The sequence below is a fragment of the Morus notabilis genome, unplaced genomic scaffold (assembly GCF_000414095.1).
Source record: "Morus notabilis unplaced genomic scaffold, ASM41409v2 Scaffold1219, whole genome shotgun sequence".
NCBI classification, from domain to species: Eukaryota; Viridiplantae; Streptophyta; class Magnoliopsida; order Rosales; family Moraceae; genus Morus; species Morus notabilis.
Window position 1 is genome coordinate 471,565 of NW_010360067.1, and position 24,506 is coordinate 496,070.

At 36.3% G+C, this 24,506-nt stretch overlaps 2 protein-coding genes across 2 annotated transcripts; both read left to right on the forward strand.

The window, feature by feature from the left end:
- The first annotated feature begins 80 nt into the window (after window positions 1–80).
- Window positions 81–16,252, forward strand: LOC21400225 (endoplasmic reticulum-Golgi intermediate compartment protein 3). Its single transcript, XM_024164101.1, has 13 exons — window positions 81–385; window positions 1,246–1,319; window positions 1,548–1,631; window positions 1,882–1,962; window positions 2,623–2,703; window positions 4,586–4,678; window positions 12,349–12,528; window positions 12,687–12,754; window positions 13,056–13,107; window positions 13,581–13,634; window positions 13,722–13,814; window positions 15,302–15,368; window positions 15,849–16,252. Exons 1-13 carry the CDS (start codon window positions 244–246, stop codon window positions 15,938–15,940), a joined length of 1,161 nt encoding a protein of 386 aa, XP_024019869.1. The 5' UTR covers window positions 81–243; the 3' UTR covers window positions 15,941–16,252.
- Window positions 16,253–19,234: 2,982 nt separating this feature from the next.
- LOC21400226 (5'-3' exoribonuclease) lies at window positions 19,235–23,605 on the forward strand. Its single transcript, XM_010095874.2, has 5 exons — window positions 19,235–19,854; window positions 20,823–20,947; window positions 21,374–21,688; window positions 21,786–21,955; window positions 22,921–23,605. Exons 1-5 carry the CDS (start codon window positions 19,516–19,518, stop codon window positions 23,322–23,324), a joined length of 1,353 nt encoding a protein of 450 aa, XP_010094176.1. The 5' UTR covers window positions 19,235–19,515; the 3' UTR covers window positions 23,325–23,605.
- The last annotated feature ends 901 nt before the right edge of the window (window positions 23,606–24,506 follow it).

A 24,506-nucleotide genomic window follows, 5' to 3' on the forward strand; every position in this document is an offset into this window, starting at 1 on the left:
GTTATAAAAAAAAAACAAGGACCAAAGAAAAGCTAAAATCTAATGAAAGAGTTTTCTAGTTAGAACTCACAAACACATTTCATGCGTTTTGGTCCAATAGAGGGTGAACGACTTCTCTTCTGTCGGTCAACAGTCAAAGAAGGCCTAAATAAGAGAGAGACACCTGTTGCTCTCTCTCTCTCTCTCTCTCTCCTCTGCTAGTTGCTACTTTCGTCTTCTTGGGATCCTCTCTGAATCTAATTCATGGAGAGCATCGTGCAAAAGCTGAGGAATTTGGATGCGTACCCTAAAATCAATGAGGATTTCTTCAGCCGTACACTCTCCGGCGGTGTTATCACTCTCTTCTCCTCGCTAATTATGCTCTTCCTCTTCCTCTCCGAGTTCTGTACGTCTCTCTCTCTCTCTCTCCATTGATACTTCGAAACCTAGTTGCTATTTGATGCTAATCGGACTTGGTCAATATACTTGACTATGTAAAATTAAAGTAGACATTTTAAAATATATTGTTTAGCATCAATGGAATGAGTTGTTGAACGCTTGTTTTTGGAGATTATTTTTTTTTAGTGGAATTCTTTACAAATTGTTGTAGTTTATGTTCGATTTCTATCGGGAGAGTAAATAATCTATTCATTTACAGGGTCGCGCCATAGCAGTAAAATACAATTTCTTTAATTTAGTAATTTAGCCTGATTTTGAATCTCTCTTTCTTCCCTTGAAAAGAACATATTTAAGTTTGAACAAACATATTACTCTATGTGCACTAACAGTAGACCTCTACATCTCCTAGCTTCTTACACCGAGAAGGCATTAATCTTCTTAGAGAAGTAAAACATAGGGATAGGCTTGAGGTTAGAAGCATTCCTTGGCCTAACAAATGCATAAGAGTTCTTCCGTGATATTAATTCATGGGTACATAGGTGCTCATAATTGTTAGGGTAATATTGGGTTGAGGGGTTTGTTAGCTCACCAAATGTTATGCTTGTGTTTCATCAAAGATTGGAAATTCTCAAAAGTAGCCACCTCTAACCAGGGATGAGAAGTAAATATTGTGGGAAAAGGGAATAAGAAAGAAAGTTATATTCAAAATGACCATAATGCTGCGAGGTGTTGTTTTTGCTGCGATCTTGCTCCATTTTCTGCATATTCTGATGATTCTTACTCATTTTGGTACTGATTATTAAGTACTTAATTGCTGTTTGCTTTTCACAGTTGTATTGTGTATTTATTAATTAACCGTATCTGCAGGGTTATTTCTGCACACAGTAAAAGACACAAAGCTTGTGGTGGATACTTCAAGAGGCGAAACTTTGCGTATCAGTGTAATTATTGATCTATCGAATCACTTCTTTGTTGCATTTATAATTCCTGATATTTATAATGGTTATATCTTTCTGAAATGCCTTTAGTGCTTGGGCACTCAAAGATCTCTCTCAAATATTTTAAAGTTCAATTGGCAGCGTAATTCCAAGATGAATTTGCAAAATTCAGCTTTTTTCATACAGTAGTATCCCAGGTTTTATTAATTCTATTTTGGTTTGAAAGTGCAGTTTGACGTTACTTTTCCTGTCATTCCATGTTCGTTACTCAGTCTCGATGCAGTTGATATCAGTGGAGAGCAACATCTTGATATAGTATGTGTTGCTACCATCATGAGTTTTTTTTTGCTTATTTTAGTGGTTATATTGCTAAATTACGAATTTTATTGGATTGTTTAACTATTTGTAAAGTTTTACTATATCAATGAAGTTTTGTCGTTTCTTATATCTTAAAAAAAAAAATATATATTTGCTTCACTGTGTTCTGTAGGTTTACCATAATTCCTGACTTGGCTATTAATTCATCTATGTGATTCACAATCTGCAATAAATTTTTTACGTGCAGAGACACGATATAGTCAAGAAAAGAATTGATGGCCATGGTAATTTAATACAAGCTAAGCAGGATGGCATTGGTGCACCAAAGGTTGGTTGAAAATAATACTGTAATGTTTCTTTTAGCAACAGTGGTAATGCATCTTGTTTGCTGACCACCACCTTTAAACTTTTGAAGGGCTATTCACTCTTTCTCAATATTAGATTTAGTACCCCGTTTATATTCCTTTTTTTTGTGTGTGTGTGTTGTTGTGAGAAAATATACTTTATATTGAAGGAAAGAATAGTGCCAAAGGATTGGAGGACAAACTATCCCCCCAAAAAAAATGTATTTAATATAAAAATGATGATGCATAGAAACTAAAGGCAATAATACCTTTTGTTTAATGTATATCTAGTCAGGGACTACCTTTGTTCATGTACAGAGAGTAAGCTAACTCTTAGTAACACCTACCAACATAAATGGTACAAGTATTAACATAGAATTAAATGTAATTAGGTGGACACTAATTGTGATGAGTTGGGAAAGACTTCTGTACCCTTCCAATATTTTTCAAGTTTTATCATTGTTTTCTTGTTTTGTCAAGAACCCAATTCTGCTGCACCAAGTCCATGTGTTTGATTATTTTTCAATTGAAACGGTTGTTTGTAATTATTAACATACTTGCCTTTTTTTTTTTGACACACACACACACACACTGCTTTATTCTTTTTGGTTTGCTGGATTACTCTGTTTCTTTTTCTTATGCAGATTGAGAAGCCGTTGCAGAGGCATGGTGGCAGGCTGGAACATAATGAAAAGTATTGTGGTTCATGTTTTGGGGCAGAAACGGTAGTTTTCCGTCACTTAAGCCGCTATAGTGTATTCTAATAATGTTATTTGTTAAGTGTGCCAGTAGGTCTATATGATAATCACTTTTCCTATAAAGAAAAAATGGAAAAAAAGAAAAAGAGTTGCTGATGTGGTGTATCAAATTGGCTAACTAAAAAGTAATCCAAATCTAATCTTTATCTGGCCAATTGAGGCTAACTCAAGTGGTTAGCTGCGTGAATGTGTGCATGTTTCTACTAGGATTCAAATCCTGGTGCTTTCATTTCTTGAGTAAAGTGGGAGTCATAGGCTCCATAACATATAAAAAAAAAAAAAAAAGAGTTAATCTTTGTTCTTTGTTCTGACTTCTGAATCTTTGACCCCTAGAAATAATTTGTCTTCACTCCGTGCCATTTGAATAATCCCATGTACTCAATTGGAGTCATGTGCGATGTCGTTTTACCACCCAATTAAAAATTGTTGGATGTGCATTTTGTTTAGTTATTCAATCCAATTCTTTCTCTCTCTCTTTTCTTTTTCTTTTTCTTTTTCTTTCCCCCTGTAAAATTCATCTCCACTCGTAGTCATACAAATCACTTGCACAAAAAGAAGAAACTAGGAAAATAAAATAAAAGGCATCAGTTGTCGCAATGTATCCTAGCTACTTGTTAGACTTATATTTATCATTATCCTTTTCGAGCTTCCATCTTGTTGCATGGCATCCCTCCTTTGTGACTGGGAATGTTTGCTACTAATTAGGAACCCATTTACTGATTATTTTCCTTTTACATCTCTCATTGTACCCACTTGGTAATAATGTTTATGCTATATAATAATATCATATGTTGTGAGGTTTCTCGTGTTGTTACTTTTTAGTTCTATGAGGTTGCCTTCTCAATTTCCTTTTATCTACCACAGAAATTAATTTTACATATCACCGCAATTTTGTGTTGTGTGGTTTAGTAAGGGAAATATTTTGCTCGATGACGACAAAAAGGGGAAAAATGGTTTAACATGTCGTTGATATTCACATACATTTTCATTGTAAAGAAATTGGGCAGCATCGGTGCCCCAATTAGCGTCTCTGTTAAATCAGGTAGACCTGGTTAGCAGAGTGACATTTGAGGATCTTGGAGTTAAAGTGGTCGCTTAAAGGTGTGTATTGCGAAATCTGGGTGACGAGATGGCCCTAGTGATAGCTGTCATGTCGGATCATTATTTTAACCGGTGCTTCAGTTCAAATGTATGCTTCAAAAGAAGATTTTTGACCCCTGAGACTTTTAACTGGTTGGTAATGTCCCTCAATCTCCAGTTGTAAAGTATTGAGCCAAAGATGAGACGGTTTTACCCCTAAAATCCATGGCAACTGGTCAAGTTTCAAACTTTTTTATATGAGATGTGTCTGTAACTAATATTTGAATGAAATGGTCCTTGAAATTTAAGTTATTGAATGAGTTCTCCTTGAAGTTGTAGAATTTATAGTCTCTTTTTCTAATCTGATCCTTTGACACTGTGCAGTGAAATCCTATTTATTTAGAGGGGAGAAAAGCGGGAATATATATATATAATTTTTTTTTTTTTCAGAATATGAGAAGCAGGAAAATATGCTAGTGAATTCATGATAATATTGATATTTGACTGCTTAAGATTAAGGTTTTCTTCAAACAAACAATTGGCTGAATAAATTAATTACAGTTGCACAAATTTTCAGTACTCCTGCAGATAAAGGCAAATTAGTTGAAGGTGCATTAGTTTATACTAAATTAACCATGAACTTTTTTTGCTGGAGAGAACCGAGCCCAATGTGATAAGAATTGAATGCACCTTAGCTTTTATTATGTAAGGCACTATAAAAGAGACGCTCCTTACTCCATTCTTCTTAACCTGTTTTTTTCTCATGCAGTCTGATGATGATTGTTGTAACTCATGTGAAGAAGTCCGCGAAGCGTACAGGAAAAAGGGTTGGGCACTGACAAATGCAGATTTGGTAGACCAGGTAAGTTTGAAATATTCAGCTTATTTCTTGGTGCAACCATGTAAATGGGATGGGACATAGTAGTCCTTGTTCTATGTACTTATTTGATAACCTCGTATGGGTTGGTAATGATAGTTATCCTGCTAGCTCGTTCAAATTCTTTATAAATGAAGAATAATGAAAGAATTTTTATTATGAACGAATGAATAATTACAAGCTATTCTACACTCTATTTATAGATACTTTCTGTTACATAAAATCATGAAAGAATCCAAAACAGATCAGCCCCTTAGGACTTGGTAATCTTCCCTGATTTCCTATACTAGAAGATCTCCTAAAAATCCTCCTATGATATCTCATCCGAGATTTCCTACACTCCCCCTCAAGCTGATGAATATAAGTCCACCATTCCCAGCTTGTTAATGTTCTCATGGAACATATTATTACATAACCCTTTTGTCATCACATCTGCTAGCTGAGGCCCCATAGGAACATATGGTGTACAAATTAGACCACTACCTAACTTCTCTTTAATGAAATGTCTGTCTATCTCGATGTGCTTCGTCCGGTCATGTTGTACTGGGTTGTGAGCAATGCTTATAGCTGACTTGTTATCACAATATAGTCTCATAGGTATGCTCCATTGAATCTTCAGGTCTTCTAGAATAATCTCGACCCACATTAATTCACATACTCCTGCTGCCATAGCTCTAAACTCTGCTTCGGCACTTGACCTTGCTACCACGCTCTGTTTCTTGCTTCTCCAGGAAATTAAGTTCCCTCCAAGGAACGTGCAATAGCCCGTAGTTGATCGCCTATCAACTGGTGATCCTGCAAAGTCAGCATCCGTGTATACTGCCAGGTCAATATTTGACGCTTTCTTGAATAGGACTCCTTTGCCAGGATGTGCTTTTAAGTAATGAAGAACTCGATAGACTGTATGTAGATGAACTTCTCTAGGATTATGCATAAACTGACTAATGACACTAACCGAATAGGCTGTATCTGGCCGAGTATGAGCAAGGTAAATGAGTTTACCAACAAGCCTTTGATACACTTCTCTATCCACTGCCTTATCTCCAAGAGCTTCACCCAATCTGTGGTTCTGTTCAATAGGAGTTCCAACCGGTTTGCTAGCCATCAATCCGGTCTCCTTAAGTAGATCTGTGACATATTTTTGTTGAGAGATAAACATTCCCTGTCTAGATCGAGCTACTTCAATTCCATGGAAGTACTTTAGTCTCCCTAGATCTTTTATTTCGAATTCCTTGGCTAGAACTTCCTTCAAGACTTTCTTTTCTGCCTCATCATTCCTTGTTACTATAATGTCATCCGCATACACTATTAATATCGTGACTCCCCCTGAGGCCAAATGCTTGAAGAAGAGTGTATGATTACCTTGACTTTGTTTGTATTCATTGGCTATCATCACCTTGGCAAACCGTCCAAACTACACCCGAGGTGATTGTTTTAACCCATATAATGCCCTTTTTAACCGGCAAACTTTGTGATTATCAACTCCACTAAACCCTGGTGGAATACTCATAAATCTCATCTTCTAGCTCTCCATGGAGGAAGGCATTCTTCACATCATACTGTTGTAATTCCCAATCAAAGTTGACAGCCAAGGACAGCAAGATTCTTACGGTGTTCATCTTTGCTATTGGTGCAAATGTTTCTTGGTAGTCCACCCCATACGTTTGAGTATATCCCTTTGCAACCAGCCTTGCCTTATAGCGTTCTAGAGATCCATCTGCCCTAAACTTTACTGCAAACACCCACTTACAGCCTACTGGTTTCTTACCCTTAGGTAAATCAACCAACTCCCAAGTTTCATTCTTTTGTAATGCATCCATTTCAGCCTCCATAGCAAGTCTCCATTCTTTCTTTGATAGTGCTTCAGATAATGAGTTAGGAACAGGAATTGTGTTTAGGGTTGAAAGGAAACTTTGGTGGCTTGGAGAGAATTTCTAAAAAGTCACAAAATGAGATAAGGGATATAGAGGCCTTTTTGTGCATTCTTGGGTTTGTTTTCTCACAGCTATAGGCAGATTAAGATCAAGGTCACTGTTGGAAGGAGAATCTACTGGTGATATATTTAAATTTGGTTCACAGATTGTTACCTCATTTCCAAGAGTCCGTTCAGTGAATTGTCCCTGTCCCTGCCTTGAAGTCATAATAGGATCTCTTTTCCTTGTATACACCTGATCAAACCGGAAATGATCAAATATTTTTTCATCTGCTTGGTTTTTTTGTGGCTGTTTAGGCTGTGATTTGGGTGACTCGGGTGATATGGTTTGTGCTCTGGGTGACTCGGTTGAGGATGTTTCCAGTAATGGTGACTCGGGTGAGAGAAATTCCAGTGTTGGCAGACTTGACTCCTTATCTTCAAGTATAGACAACTCCCCCTGAAGATAAGGAGTAGAGAAATATGGCTTATACTCAACAAACGTGGCATCGGCTGAGATATAGAGTTTCTTAGTGGGAGGATGGTAGCATTTATAACCCTTTTGAGTAGATGAGTACCCCACAAAGATACACTTAATAGCTCTAGGATCAAGTTTCCCTCTGTTATGGCCATGAATATGAACAAATGAAGTGCACCCGAATACCCGAGGAGTAAGGTTGAAGGACTTTCGAGTGTCAGGATAGAATTGAGACAGTCTCCAGTGGACTCTCTTAAACCCCAAGACTTTGGAAGGAATTCTGTTTATAACATAGGCTGACGTGAGTACAGCTTCTCCCCAAAAGGACTTGGTACATTTTGTTGGAATAATAGGGCTCTAGTACACTCGAGAAGATGTTGGTTTTTTCTCTCTGCCACTCCATTTTGTTGTGGAGTGATAATGCAAGATGATTCATGTATAATTCCCTCTTTTTGAAAATATGGAGTCAAAGTTTGGTTGAAGTAATCACGGGCATTATCGGAGCGAATATTTTTTATTTTTGTGCCAAACTGGTTTTGGAGCATTGCATGAAAGGTGGGAAAAATGTGGCTCACATCAGATTTGTTTTTGAGCAAATATATCTAGGAGACCCTCGTACAATCATCAATGAAACTCATAAACCACCTATACCCGGAGACACTTGGAATGGTGGATGGTCCCCAAATGTCACTATGTACCAAAAAGAAGGGAGATGAAGATTTATTATTACTGATGGGAAAAGGTACACGAGTGTGTTTTGCATACTCACAAATATCACAATGAAAGGATTGAACATCCAAACCCTTGAACAAGGTAGGAAACATTATTTTCAATGCTGAAAAAGACACATGACCTAGACGCCTATGATGTAACCAAATGACATCTTTATTGGAAGAAGAAAACAATGAGAGCACGACTGGTTTTTTCAATTCCGGTTGACTTGATACATTCAAGTAATAGAGTCCATTATGCTCCTTAGCAAGTCCAATCTTCTTCCCCGACCCCGGGTCCTGAAATTCACAAGAAGAAGCATTAAATATAACACAACCAGTTAGATATCGGGAAAGTTTTTGTATGGAAACCAAATTTGTTGAAAGTTGGGGAACATGGAGAACATTTTGAAGTACTAATTCTGAGGTGATTTGAATATCTCCTACTCCTGCCACTGTGGTTGCAGAACCATCAGCAACTATAATTTTCCGGTTGCTCGGACAGGGTGTCTAGGTTTTAAATAGGCTAGAGGTATGAGTCATGTGGTCGGTGGCACCAGAATCAAGGATCCAAGCATTCCTAAACTCATTACCTAAAGTATTTAATCCAAGAGAGATTAGAGTCTCACCTGAAAGTGTCAATGAACACATACCTTGAGTTGATGCCTGCAGACTGGATTTTTGTCCCTGATTTTCCACTTTTCCTACCAGGCCTTTGAGTTTTTCAATTTCTTCCATACTAAATCCTCCAAAGCTGTGGGTTGAATCGAGTGGACATATGAGCCTGTCTGTAGCCTGATGCTGATTGTCCTCCTCTCTGTCCCCATTCACGGCTATTTGTGGAGGGTTTATGATAAGAACCAGAGCCCGGGGCTGCTTGATTATAGTAGAAGAAAGAAACAATAAATGATTGGTTACTGGGTGGTTAGTGGCGGACGTGGACAGGGACTTGTAACTGAATTTAGTTAGTTGTTAAGAGTTAACTTGTAGCTTGTAGGAGAAGCTGTTAGTCAATCTAGGGGAGTCTATAAATAAGCAGGGGGCTCTTAGAGGTGAGGAACTTTTGGATTGTGTAGTATTGTGAGGAGAGACGGTGATTCTCTCGAATAATCACCCGAGTGTGTAATTTGTCCTTCAATAATCTAGAGGTTTCCATCAAATTGGTATCAGAGCTGTTCCGATTGGGAATGGTTGCTTCGAGAGCTGAGAAAATGGAAGGCAGGGTGGAGATGGTGGAGAAGGATATCAGAGAGCTTAAGGGAGTTGTTGGACAACTTTCGGTGGACATGGGAGTTGTGAAGGATTACATGAAGGAACTTATCGATTGGATGAGGTCGGGGAACGGCGTGAATCCATCGGCAGAGCACGCTAAGGCTTCTGCTTCGAACGAGGTAGAAGGTGGCGGTGCGGCGGCGGCGGCGGTTCATCCTGGTCAAAGGTTCAGCACTGATTGGCGGGGAATCTAGGTTTCGCCGAATGGAAATTCCTCTTTTCAGTGGCGATGATCTGCTCGGGTGGCTGTTCCGTCTGGAACGATATTTCCAGGTCCAAGGCGTCGAGGAGGTGGAACGAGTGGCGGCGGCAGTGATTGGCCTCGAAGGGAAGGCGTTGAACTGGTTCCAGTGGTTGGAATCCAGATCTGGTCACATCTCGTGGCTGAGATTCAAGGAATCTGTGATTCAGCGGTTTAGGTCTTCGTAAACGGGCAATCATTACGAAGCTTTGATTGCTTTACGACAAGAATCGACGGTAGCTGAATTCCGTGAGAAATTCGAGCTACTCTCGTCTCCCTTGAGAGAAGCCGATGAGGAGTTCCTGAGGGGAGCTTTCTCGAATGGTCTGGCTGAAGAGATCAAGGCAGAGGTTCGTATGGTGAAGCCTGCCTCTCTGGTCCAACTGATGGATTTGGCCCAAAAAATTGAAGAAAAGAATTGGGCCCTTGAGCGGGCCCAGGTGTTGAGGACTTAACGGGCTAGAACAAGTGGTGAAGGGGCTGGATTTTTCAGAATTGATGGGCTGAAGAATTCAACACGTGGAGGAATTACAGGAAGTTGCTCCAGCTGGCTGGGTAGTGGCTCCAGCTGGAATCCACCGAAACTGGTGGAAAAAAATTAGGGATCCCTAGAGTTGACACATACCAACTCCAGTCAATCGGGCGTGTCGGTCAACAAGAGCCAAGAATATGGTTCTTCTCAATCCACAAGAAAATTTCTAACGCTGAACTACAGCGGTGTAGGGAGCGTGGATTATGCTTCCGGTGTGAGGAGAAATGGCGGTTCGGACATGTTTGCACAAAACCACAACGGTAGGTTCTCATTGCCGCGGTGGATGAAGAAGATGGGGATGGAGTTGAAGCTACAGTTGAGGAAGAACATGGCGATCAATCGGTGGCGCCAGGAGCGGTCATGTGAACCTTGAGGACAAGGTTCTGTGAATGGGGTGAGAAGAACCAGAGCCCGGGGCTGCTTGACTATAGTAGAAGAAAGAAACAATAAAGGATTGGTTACTGGGTGGTTAGTGGCTGACATGGACAGGGACTTGTAACTGAATTTAGTTAGTTGTTAAGAGTTAGTTTGTAGCTTGTAGGAGAAGCTGTTAGTCAATCTAGGAGAGTCTATAAATAAGCAGGGGGCTCTTAGAGGTGAGGAACTTTTGGATTGTGTAGTATTGTGAGGAGAGACGGTGATTCTCTCGAATAATCACCCGAGTGTGTACTCTCTGTCCCCATTCACGGCTGTTTGTGGAGGGGTTCCCATGCAATTTCCAGCATCGCTCCTTGGTATGTCGTGGTTTCTTACAGTATGTGCACCACATCTCATCACGATCCTTGTGAGCATTTGGTCGGCTAGGCTTGTCTACAGCAGTACCATCAAGCATTAGCCCTTGTGACTTAGAGCTTAGAAGGGCAGAATTTTCTGTTGAAGGTGGATCTAGCATGATGCCTCTGCGACTCTCCTCCCCATGGACTAGGGAGATTGTTTCAGTCAAGGATGGAACTTCAGACCTGCCAAAAATTTGAATACGTACAAGATCAAACTCAGAATTTAAGCCAGCCAAAAAATCATATACCCGGTCTCGTTCTATGAATTTTTTGATGGCTACTGCACACTTGTTGCAGTTCAGATCAATTGTCCTATAATAGTCCAGCTCTTGCCACTGATTTTGCAGAACATTGGCGTACTCTGTCACGGTTTTCGACCCTTGTCTTGCACCTGTTGTCTTGGTCTTGATATCATATATGAGAGCTGCATCATTGACCTTTGAATAGGTTTGGTAGAGAGCATCCCAGATTGTCTTTGTTGTTGGCAGAAACATGCAAGTGTCACTAATTTCCGGGTTCATGGAATTCCATAGCCATGACATAATCATTGAATCTTCTTCCTCCCATGCGTCTGCACCTATAGCTCCTCTTTCCGGTCCCTGCTCCAGTAAATGGCCTAGCTTTCCTTTTCCTTTCAAAAAAGTTCGAACCAATTGAGACCACTTCAAATAGTTTTTTCCATTTAATCTGTATGCTGCCTGGATCTTCTGAAGTTCTGTTGTGCTCCGTGCTGCCTGTTCATCCTCAACTATCGAAGGTGATTGAGCCGAAGAGGTGATATCCGTCATTATTGAATATGATTGGACAATAGTGAAGAATAAGAAAGACTAAATCAGCAATTAAAGCTGATGGAATACCAGCGATTGAGGCTGGGAGAGAAAGGAATAAACCAGCGATTAAGGCTGGGAAGAGATAAACCAGTCGGAAACCAGCGATTAAGGTTGCCCTAAATTTTCCCAAAAACCCTAGCCTTACGGCTCTGATACCATGAAGAATAATGAAAGAATTTTTATTATGAACGAATGAATAATTACAAGCTATTCTACACTCTATTTATAGATACTTGCTGTTACATAAAATCAGGAAAGAATCCAAAACAGATCAGCCCCTTAGGACTCGGTAATCTTCCCTAATTTCTTATACTAGAAGATCTCCTAAAAATCCTCCTATGATATCTCATCCGAGATTTCCTACAATAAACTTATTGGCGCATGCAAGTAATTGAGTCGGACTTGCAGGTGCCTTTGATAAATGGCATGACCATTTCATTTGTGCATCTGAAAGTTCACGGAGTTCAATTAAGATTAATTTGTACAAAATGAGGCTGGCTCATATGTAGGGTGCTATGTGGAGCAACTGGGGCATCATATGTAATTAGTTTGGCCAATCCTTTGTATTTTGTTATTTCGCTGCATTATCCATCAGTTTTTGACTTTTCAGAAACATAAACTATCTTAGGCTTGTACGTAGTAGTTTACTGTTTCGAGTTAGGAATACTGAGGCACAATATTGACCTTTTATTAAGAAATTTCGAGTTAGGAATACTGAGGCACAATATTGACCTTTTATTAAGAAATGATTTCGTTCTTTACTGTTTGTTTGACCACTAGAAACCTCCATGATATTTGCTAAAGTAAATGCAGATAAATGTACATTTTTCTTCATAAACCAAGCTCTTCAAAGCTTGGGAAATTATCCAGTGGTAAATAGCTTTAATTGATTTATTTGTTCCAGTGCAAACGAGAAGGTTTTGTCCAAAACATAAAAGATGAAGAGGGTGAAGGATGTAATATTGAAGGGTCTCTTGAAGTTAACAAAGTGGCGGGAAATTTTCATTTTATGCCTGGGAAAAGCTTTCATCAGGCATATATCCACTTGTTTGATTTGTTGGATTTACAAACACATTATTACAATGTAAGGCTCATTTTATTTCTTTTGGAGTAAATAAACATATTACTGAACTGTTGGTCTATCCATCTCTTTTAGCTTTTTCTTTCCTTTTCTCCCCTATCATTTATAACCTTGAATTCTGAGGCAGGTCGTTGTGTTTGTACTTTGTCTTGATGATACAGATAAGTCACAAGATAAATAAACTAGCTTTTGGCCACTATTTTCCTGGCGCGGTAAATCCACTTGATGGGTAATTTTATCTTTCTACTAATCATTATTTACATGCTCAGGAATGACTATTACTCTACGTAGACCAGATTTGCGTTTTGGGTTCAGTTGATGTTGACATTGAGATTTACCAGATTTCATTACAGTTTTCTCACACTTGATGTCCCTTTCTCTATCTCGCTTTTGTTCTTCAATCCTCTTCTTTTCGCGCTCTCTCTCCATCTTCCGTTTTCTATACTTGCTTAATAAAATTAGCTTTATTTTCAACTAGTATCTGTTGTCTTTTTCACTTAAACTAACACTTTAATGCAATACCTTTTCAGGGTAAAATGGATTCAGGAAACACCAAACGGTACATACCAGTATTTTCTCAAGGTTGGCATCATCTACGTTTTCTGTTGGAGTTCATATCGAACGCTTAGATACATTTTTTCTTTTAAATGGAGAAGAAAACACGGTGAATGTTGATAAGATCTAATGAAAACAACGCTTCTGATGAGGAATACTAAATTGTATAAGATTTTAGTCTCCTTTTATTTTTTTCCTCTGCTCATCTTTTTCGTTTTCATTATCAGAACCAACTCACTAAAGAGTAACTTCTATTACTGAGCATTGAATTCATCGTAAAACAAGATATTCCAGGTTGGACTGATCTAGGGAAAAAAAAAAAAGAGTTTTCGTTTGTGTGGTTAATATTTGGAATATGCATATAAGGTCATTATCAAACGTGTTTAAATGTCTTTTGGACCAAATTGATACATTCAAGTGACCTGTGTATTGCCGGCACTGACCCATCAAGTGATTTGCATTTATGAGAAAAACTTGACATCTGACTATGTACCTAACAGGTGGTCCCTACACTATACACCAATATTAGAGGCCACAAGGTCCACTCAAATCAGGTATTATCAAAATATCATTTAATGGTGATGTTTTGTAATTATTTGTTAGATAATGTACTGAGAAGCTATGGCATTTGTGTTGTGCAGTACTCTGTGACAGAGCATTTTAAGAGTGCAGAAGTTGGACATCTTCGCTCACTTCCTGGAGTATTCTTCTATTATGATTTTTCTCCGATAAAGGTGGGTTCTTCATACAATTTTATTATTATTATTATTATTATTATGATTGTTATTGTTATTATTATTATTATTATAGGAAGTGAAAATCACATTAAACAAATGAACACTATACAGAAGTTTTAGGGTTCTTCATACAGTTTTAACAAACTATTTATACATCTTGTTTAGTTGTTTTGAATGTTTCATCATTCTGGGGCTTATACTATCAGTAAAAGAGCTTCCCTATTTTTCTTACTCCTTTTCTTTTCTTTTCTTTTTTTTTGTAAATTTTTCTTTTCGGAATTATTTATTTCAATTGTGAGTTCTGCAATTGCTACCATGATTGGAAATTTTGACTTGTGAAATGCTGCTCATTTCCACGTCTCTCTAAACATCTTTCAGTTCTATGTTAGCTCTGCAATCGCTACCATGATTTGAAATTGACTTGTGAAGTACTGCTCGTTTCATGAACATTGTTAATATCTAAATCTTGTGATGAGTTTGATTTATTTTCATGCTTTACTTCCTCGCATAATTTTCATTTCCTTTGAAGTTTGAACAAATATATAACTTCATTTGCAGCTCCTGTAACTGAACTAACATATGTCTTTCCATATTATCAGTTGTTTTCTTATAAGTACTACTTTCAAAAGGGAAAACTAATATTTGAGGACAGATAAAGCTTGGAAAGGCTTTCCTTTTCTTTGATTATTTTAAATTGGAAAGATGTGATGGGGAGTTAATTGTATAATTCCGGTTTTTTAGGTCTCGTCTTAGTTTTATCTACTCAGTCGTTTCTCTCACATTGTAAGGACGTCCTGTCCTTGCTTCCTTTGTAATTGATTTTATTGTCAATGACATCTTGTTCCTTATTAAAAAAAGGAAAGAAAGAAAAGAAGGGTTAAATAACATTATATGTGTGTTAAAGGTGCAAGGTCGAAGTGAATCATAAACCATTTTCACTGAATTCCTTTCTAATGTTTTATTTAACCATCAGGGAGTGAAACTAGAAGCAATGCTATTCCTTACCTCTTCTTGCGTTTCTTAGGGGTTGTTTGGTTGGGGGATTCGTACCCCGATTCGAATCATGATTCATGGTTCGCTACAGTGTTTTCTCTTACAAAAAATACACGTAAATCGAAAATGATTTTAATCTCATGATTCTAATCCATGAACTAAACGTCTCCTTAGTTAAAATTTAGTAAAGCCTAAAGAAGTAATTTTATGGTTTATTCCAAATCAAAGGGAACAGAAGTACGTGGTAACTTAGGATTGGTTTTCCTTTTCATCATTCCTGCATCACGTGGGACCTACCCAACTAGCATTCCTTAGTTTGTAAATAATACTCCTTCCCTTTCATGGTAAGTGAACATGCCCTTGAAGTAGATGGCTCTAGTCTAATGTTGCCTTGAAAGAACTGCTGGCAGTCTTGATGGAGGTCTTACAATGTAAGGATCCTTGAGTTGTAAATGAATTAATTCTGTATCAAATTGCTGTCTGTGTTGCAGGTAACACTCAAAGAAGAACGTGTTCCATTTTTACATTTCGTTACACATATTTGTGCCATTGTTGGAGGTAGTTCTCTCTCTCTCTCTCTCTCTCTCTCTATTTGTGTTCTTGTGAGCGTTATTACTTTATTTTTTTGGTGGACGTGTTCAAATTACCAAGTCAACCAAACCTACACAAATGTTTCGTGTTAATTCACTTGGTTTGCACAGTTTGAAAGTTAGGTTCGATCTAAAAACCAAACGACCCAAGCCAACGAACCGAGTAGATCCATATTTCTATGTCAGCTTTTCTTTGCTATTTTTATATTTTCAAACAAATTACTCTAAATTGTCTGTGAGCCTAAGATAATTTCTTCAGCGCGACTTTTCTAATATTTCAAATGTTCCATCATTTCGTGCTCTATGATTTTTTATAGATATATCGAATTTTAGAGATTCAAAGACATGCAACTAGAACTTCTGCTATTATCTAGAGCTTCTTGTACAACCTTATGTTACGGTGATGCGACTAATTATGAGCGCTTGTTTCTTTTGACTGTTTGTTTAGGTATTTTCACTATTGCGGGAATAATAGACTCCTTTATATATCATGGTCAAAGAGCGATGAAGAAGAAGATGGAAATTGGGAAATTTGGGTGATATTTTGCATGTGTTCCTCCAATCACATGGTTGGATTTCTGAGGCACATGTTTCAGGGTTGGTGTATCATTAAATCCCTCGTCCTTTTTTATTATAGACAGATAGACTGTTTAACTTATGAGGCTTACTTTGTATAGTCCACAGCTAGCATTTTCCTAGGATTTGTGATAGAACCATTCTTTCACAAGTTTGTTTTTTTTTGTCTCTTTTAAAATGAAAAAATCATTTCATAAGGAGCATTTGATCAAACGTTTATGCAACAAGTAGGCTGACTAATGAATGAGCTTGAATTTTGGCTCGAGTTTTTTCTTCCACCAAGCATTTTAGTTCCTCCACTTGAGCCATTTGACATGTTAGTATTGCCATATGGAGCTTTATGCATAGAAAGCAAGTAGTTAAGAAAATAATAATGCACTCGCAATAAGACGAAAAGACGCCACAAATAGATTTTAGGTCATGTTTCGTTCAAAACCTGATCTAAAAACTTCTTTTGTACAAAATTTGTTAGTTATTTTTTTTATTTTTATTTTGCTAGATGAGGTCTTAGTTTTTTTCTTTGGGGTTTTGTTCATTGTTTTACGTAGCATAATCATATGATTTTTAGACGATTAAACTGTGAAAATAAGATAATTTTTTACCCCAAAAAAAAAAAAAAAAAAAAACAAGGTTGATAGACAAATAATTGTCGAAAGCTCTCGAGTGTGCGACGGGTTCAGTAGAGGAGTCTAGCGAGCTCTTAGGATGAGAATTGAGAAATAATCAGTGATCCCCGTGTGTTCATTTAGAGCAATATGATCTCACTATTATTGCATATAGCAATATGAGTTCTTGGTCCTTGAATTCTAGTACAAATTTTAAAAGTCAACTCTGCTTGAAGCACAATTTTTTCAACTAGTTTCTTGTATTCGTTTTTAATTCTGAATCATGATTCATAGTTCTTTACAATATTTTTCTCTCACAAAAAAATATACGTAAATTAATTGGAGACAATGGGAGGAGAACCTAAATATTGGATTTTGAACTAAAAATGTCAAAATTTAGTATTAGTTAAACTACTAAATTGAGAAGTGAAGCTAATCCGTTTCTTTTCTTTTTTTCTTTAGTTCATTACAAATATCTATTTGCGAATCCTAAAAGAGGGCTCGGAAAAAGGTGCATTTTCCTTTTACAAAAGAAAAAGGTACATTTTCCTTTTACAAAAGAAAATGATATAGATAAAAACAAAAAACAAAAAAAATCATATTAAAATAAAAAGTATGTAACTTTAACAGAATTTAATATAATTTTAAATTGACTGTACAAAATAAGGTCTCATAAATATGTGATTTAAATTAGATTAGACCGTTTTATAATGGTCTGGTGTAATTTAAACCTATTGACAAAAACGGTATGGTTTAATTTAAAATTCTTTTAAATCATTAAAACAATTCGATCTGAAAAATTTGACGGTTTTAGACTAGACCGGGTGGTGCACAACATTTAGAATCATAATAAATAATTGAACTATGTTGTTCATGGTACATTAATTTAATATTCAACCAATGTTGTGAGGTATAGTAATGTAAAGAACATGCCGTTTAAGTTGACTAGCTACGGTAAAATTAAAAAAAAAAGTGAGGGTTATTATTATCACTGGTGTTCTGAATTTTATAGTCATTTTCAATTTGTCACTTAAATTTTAGAAACTTTCACTTTACTCGTTGAACTTTAAATTATTCCCACTCAATCTCTTTTATTGTAATTTCTATTAAAAACATATAAAAAAGGAGAGTAATGCATTTATGTAGTTTTTCTGTTTAAATTTCTATTAAAAATAAATCGATAAAAATTATATGGTCACCCTTAACACTGTCTTTTGCATGATTTTAACAGAAATTCTGACCAAAAGGGCTTAAATGAGACATATTCAAAATTGAAAAGATAAAATGAGAGTTTTTAATGTTTACGAGTAAATGGGAATGACTCTTATGCCATGTTTGAAAAGAATGGATAGAAAAGAAGAAGGAATGAGAAGTAAAATGATAGAGCAGGGATTTTCTCATATTGTTTGATGGAAAAGAAAAAAAAAGTAAAAAGAAATGTCAAATTTAGTACATTTTATAATAAAATCCCGTTACAAATAAAAATACGATGAATGATTAAGGTTAAAATAGTTATTTTACACCTTATTTCTTTGTCAAAATTTTCCCCACCTCTTTTCTTTTCAAAATTAGAAGGATTAAAAAATGGTGGGCCCATAGATTTTCATATTTCCTCCTCCCTCATTCCTCTTTATTAAACAACTCAAGATTCTATTTTTCTCCTTAAAATCTTTACTCTGTTATAAATAGTAGCTGTCAACCTCAGTTAAAGTTACTATGTAAGTCAATTAAAGTTATTATTCATGTTAGAATCTTACTGTGTAAATAATAACCGTAAATAGTGCCGATTTTTTTTTATTTTTATAAATAGAGCTTTAAAATTCTTCATTTTATATATTTTTCAAAATTAATAAAACTCTTTCTAATTTTTCTCTAAGATTTTTCTTCTTAATTTTACATTTTCTTAATTTTCATAACATCCTCTAATTTTTTTCTCTCTTTTCCCCTCTACCAATCACAGTAAAGGTACTGGTAAATTAGGGGATTATTCTTTTACAACGAAACTCAGAAAAAGTTTAAACTCGAGTTACAACTTTATTCAAGTACATGTTCTTTTGTAAAATTTGAGTTTGAACTCGAGTTTAAGGCTAAACTTGAGTTCAAGTTTCCCCTTCAATTCAAGTTCATAAACTCGAACTCAAGTTAATGAACAATATTTTTTCTATTCTTAAAAATGTCAATAACTTCTTCGTTTTAATTCTGATTGAGATGATTTTTTTCTTTGCATTCACAACGAAAAAATGAATAAAACCGTACCAATATACCCTATTAAAATTTTTCATCACTATTGAGTTTTTATTAAAATATTATATAAATACAAATTAAAGTTTTGATCCACCTAAACACAAAGTTAAATAGATTTTTAATTTAAATTATAATTAAAATGTGCACATCTAAACACAAACTTAAATTATAATTTTAACTCAAATTTAATTTAAAATCATCACTCAAGTCATCCTATCTTAAAAATGTAAAAGAACAACCTAGGTATGCTGCATGTTAGCCCGGTAGATCTCGGCAAATACTTTTGTTTGACTAAAGTCACAAAACCAAAAGAGAAAAAAAATAAAAAATAAAAAGAAAGAAAGAAAAGAGTACAGACACTGGTGGGACAGACACCTGTGAATATATGCAAAGGAAAGATTTCAATTTAAAAAAAAAAAAAAAAAAGCAAAAAAGAGGGGAAAAGCCAAAAGGAAAACGTTTATAGCTCCTCTCCTTCTTCCTCTATCCCTGTCTCCCCATCTCTATCTCCATCGCTCTATCTCTATATATAGTCACACATATATATACACACATACACACATACACACACACACACACACACACACACCACCGACGCTCCTAAAAAATCGTATCATAAATAAAGAACGAGAAAACCAAAACCCCAAATCAAAAAACTCCTTGTCGTTTGGTTTTCGTTTTTCCTCAGCCATGGCGGGTGAAGCTTACGCTCTTCAAACCGCGAACAATTCCAGTTGCAATTCGAAGAAGGCGAAGGAGAATAAGAAGAAGAAGAAGAAGCGTGGTGGGACCAAGAAGAAGATGACTGCAGAACAGAGTCTGGCTTTGAAGTGTGTTAGAGAGTGGGTTTTCTTGGATCAATCTTCTTCTTCTTTGACTGCTTCTTCATGCGTTGTTGACGATTTTGGGGCTCAGAAGACTCTTGGGAGAGGTGGGGAGAAGTTGGTCTTTGAATTGCACTCTCATTCCAAATTCAGTGATGGGTTTCTCTCTCCTTCCAAGCTTGTTGAGAGAGCTCACGGAAATGGGGTGAGTTTTTTTTTTTAGGCATTTTTGGAGCAAAAGCTGAAATGGGTTATGCTTTTTCTTGGTATGTTCGCTTTTGGATTTTTTTTATGTTATAATAATATTGTGATTTATGGTGTATTTAATGTTGTGATTTTGTAATGAACAAAGTCCTTGGTGCTGACTTCATCAAACTTTCTGTTCCTGAAGATGGATTTTGGCCTCGAGTTTATAATTTGAGTTGATATGTAATTTTGTGTGAGAGTTTTTATGTAGAAAAAAAGTTAGATGTGACTGTTTCTGAGAGCTTTTTACTGTAACAAAACTTAAATTTTAAACTCGAATCGGTGAAATGAAGGAGATTAGAGTTGTATTTCCCACTAAAGAGATAAAAATAACAATAATAAATTGGTTGCATCTAAGTTCTCTTAATATTCGTGAGTTTGCTAGTATTATTCGAATGGTTTTCAAATTTATGAAAACTATTATAACAATAGAACGAATTGGTGGAAGAAAAACAAAGGAACTAACTTTCAGGGTTATATTATAATTTAATGTATGAAATTATTTCCATTGCACTCGTAAACAAAACATGGACATGGCTTTCATATGTTTGTAGAATTGTCTTTATGTAAGTTTCATACTAGTAGTAGAGTTGCCTTGCATAAATTTCTTGGCTTGAAATTCATGAAATCAAAATGAAGTTGTTTTAATATGGGTTTCTTCTTATTATGTAAGATGCATTTAAGAATACTTTTTCTTACCGGAGTTCAATATATTTGCTCTTGTTCTTTTCCCTTGCGTCTTGTAAAAGATAAAAGTTTATATTCACAAATACAATAGTTTCGACACCAACGTATGCTTAGAGCTTATTTTTTACTTAAAGTTTTGCTCTGAGGCTTTATATTGTTCTAGGAAGTTTTTTCTGTGTACCGTCTAAAATTATAGCTTTTGTTTTAGCGACATTTAATTAGTATATCTGCTCATAACAGGTGAAAGTTCTTGCTCTGACAGATCATGATACGATGTCTGGCGTCACTGAGGCACTAGATGCAGCACGCAGATTTGGGATGAAGATAATCCCAGGCGTTGAAATTAGTACAATTTTCTCCCCAAGGTAACACATGAACTTCTGACTTTCTAAAGACTATAGGTTTAAGTCTTTTTAAACTTGGTTTTGAGAACTCTAAGGGTCTTGTTGAGCTGTCAGGTCTGTGATTTGCTTCAGATTTAGGTCATGTACTCGTGAATAACCACGAATTAATCGTTAAAGATAGTGTTGAAAGCTGGATGTCTCATTTTGGTTAGTACATGGTTTCTTTGTAGGTGTCATATATAAAGCAGTTTAGTGGTCTTCCTTTAGAGCTTTACTAGTGCTCTTGATTAGGAAGTGGTTGATTTCGTTGTTCTTTTCTCTTCAGAGGAGCGTGTCCTGTTTCTTGACTGTATTTTGCTTTTTTCTTTAACAATAATTTTTTTGGCATGCTTATTTATCTTCTTTTAACCCCTAATTCTATTCCTTTGATGTTTTGGATCAATACAGAGGAGATTCTGAATCAGAGGAACCGGTACATATTCTTGCGTACTATAGCAGCTGTGGGCCAGCCAGTTTTGATGAGCTGGAAAATTTTTTGGCTAATATAAGGGATGGTCGTTTCCTTCGTGCAAAGAATATGGTCGAAAAACTGAACAAACTCAAGCTGCCTATCAAGTGGGAGCAAGTTTCTAGAATTGCGGGCAAGGGAGTTGCTCCCGGGAGACTGCATGTGGCCCGTGCTATGGTTGAAGGAGGTCATGTGGAGAATCTGAAACAAGCTTTCTCCCGATATCTTTTTGATGGTGGACCTGCTTACTCTACGTAATATCCTAAGCATACTGTTTTTCTAATTTTGTTGTTGTCCATCATTATTTTGAACAATTTTATGGAGAAAAAGTTGGCTCACATATTGGTGCAGGGGAAGTGAGCCTCTTGTGGAGGAAGCCGTGAAATTGATATGCAATACAGGAGGTGTGGCTGTGTTAGCTCATCCCTGGGCATTGAAAAACCCAGTTGCCATTGTTAGGAGGTTAAAAGAAGCTGGCCTTCATGGTATGGAGGTTTACAGAAGTGATGGAAAGCTATCTGGTATGTCAATTATCATTTTTCTTCTTTAATAAATGAAAACTTAAACTCAAAAAATGAAAATATTTTTTTTATCAGCAAAGTAAATAAATAAATAAAATAAAATAAAGGAATACTTTTTCATTATCTGAGTGTTCTATTAATGAGTGTTCTATTATTTCTTAATTGTGGAGAGTTTGGATTTTTATTATTGCCTTCTACACGTTAGTGGATATCAAGGATATTTTAGATGCATTGATTTGTTAAACTATATTCATTAGAATTCACTAGTGGAGTTGATTGGTGCTGAAGTTTGGTTCCTTTTGCTGTGTTTTAGATTATTGTCTTAGAAAAGGAAATACCTCTATGTCCACTATGCAATAGACGATAAAATTAATTTGTCGACGTGGTCTGTTCTTAGCATGGTCTCACTGGCTATTTCCAATACTGGCGAATTGGCATGTAATTGGAAACAATCCCTGTGTCCAAACTAGTATTCTTAAGAAAATTTTTTGTAGTTAAGCGAGGGTATGCTTAATGGTATTGAAGTTTTAAACAGGCTTCTAATATAGGGGTACAAATTTTTCCTGTAAGAGGGCTGTTTGTTTCCTTAACGGTCCTCGCATTTAGAGGCAAGACGTCTAAGATTCACCAGCTTAACTTTTACATATATCTATGAAAATATGGACCAAGAAGAATGAGACATTGTGGTTTAGCATGTCGGGCATCTTGATTGTTCACTTACCGGTATACATTGTATCGATCTCGACAAGCTGAGTGATTCCTTTTCAGCGCAAATGGAACACTCACCAGTACACCTATCGACATGATTGTAATAGAAACTATTTAGTCCTGAATTTGTTCTGGGGGCATGCTTGAAACTGATTGAGCTTTTTTTATTTTTATTTTTTGTTTTGGTTGTTCGTCAAGTGTTTATGCAGCTTTTTTATTTGGTCCTCACGTCGTGATTTTGTTTATTTGGTGAACAGTCTTCAGTGATCTAGCTGATAGTTTTGGTCTTCTGAAGATTGGAGGGTCAGACTATCACGGAAGAGGTGGGCATGGTGAGTCTGAACTGGGCAGCGTTAGCCTTCCAGTATTGGCGCAGCACGACTTTCTTAAAGTAGCTCGACCAATATGGTACGGTGCCATTAGAACCATTATAGAAAATTTTGTTCATGAACCTTCTGATACAAAATTAGCAATCATAGCAAGATTTGCGAGGACCCCGTTTTTAAAAGGAGGTTCCTCCTTGAGCGGCTGCAAGGACATAATTGATCGTTGCCTAGCTTTGTGGCTGACAAATGACGAGATTCATTGCGCAGAGTTTGAGGCCATCAGATTGAAGCTTTCCCATATTTCATTTAGTTCCAATGATTCCAGCTTTTTGTAGACAATTAATAAATTTCAAGTACAATAGTATAGACATGTACGGATTTACTTCCTGCATGTAGGTGGCAGCTAATTTATTCTTGAGAGAGATATTTTTTTTTGGAATTTCTATCTACTGCTGGACTGAGAAGACTTTTAGCTTTCTTTTTGTTTTGATTTGAGAAGGGAATAGGAATTACCAGGGAAAAAAATGTACGTAGCCTTGGAAGGATCTCAGAGAATTTTAAAGGAACGACATTATTTTGGCATTCACTCAACTTACTTTCTGATATTCTACTTACAGCAATACTCGCACTATGGCCATCTTGCCTTGGAATCTGAGAATTTGTCTTCGCATTTCAGTTTTAGGCTCTGTTTCGTAGGAGGGATGGAGAGATTATGGTAATCCATAATCCTTTCCGTTATTTGGCAGGAAGAGTTAAAATGATTGGATTAATGATTATTTGTTTAATAATTATATTGTTCTTTTGATCATTTCATACTCAATTTTTTAGAGGATAAAATGGTATTTTTAAACTTTTAAATGGTGGATTTTATGAATCTTTTCATTAATGGAAAGAGGTAAAATAATATGTCTGAAAAGAGAGAGCCCCCTTCCACTCTCCTCTCCTCTCTTTCCCATCCAACTAAACAGTGGATTTAGAGGGTGTTTGGTATGAAAATTCGTGTCATAGTTTGAATTAATGTTCGTGATTCGTTACAGTATTTTCTCTCACAAAAAATACACGTAAATCGAGAATGATTCTGAATTCGTGAACTAAACATAATTACTCTTAATGAGGAATTCACAATGTAATTTTAGAACATTATCTCAAGAATAATGAGATCAACAAGCATTGGCCAAAATTTGAAGGTACAATCATCTAGAGAAAGACAAATGTTTTAGCATTGTGGGGATTGATTGTTTGGAGAAACTTTTAACTATGATGTTTTTGTGACGATACAAAACCATTTTCTGCACTGGGAATTGTTTTTTTTTTTTTATTATTATTTTTTTTTACATTTCTGCACTGTTACCGATGCAGTTTTCCGTCCCACAGTTGACATCATTACCACCACTGGCACCATTTATCAAGCCAAAAAAACAAAAATAGTTTCATTTGGTTCACCTTACTAATACTAAGTTACTAACTAACTAATACTGTTTATAATCATTCACGAATGTTGCATAGACCTTGCATTT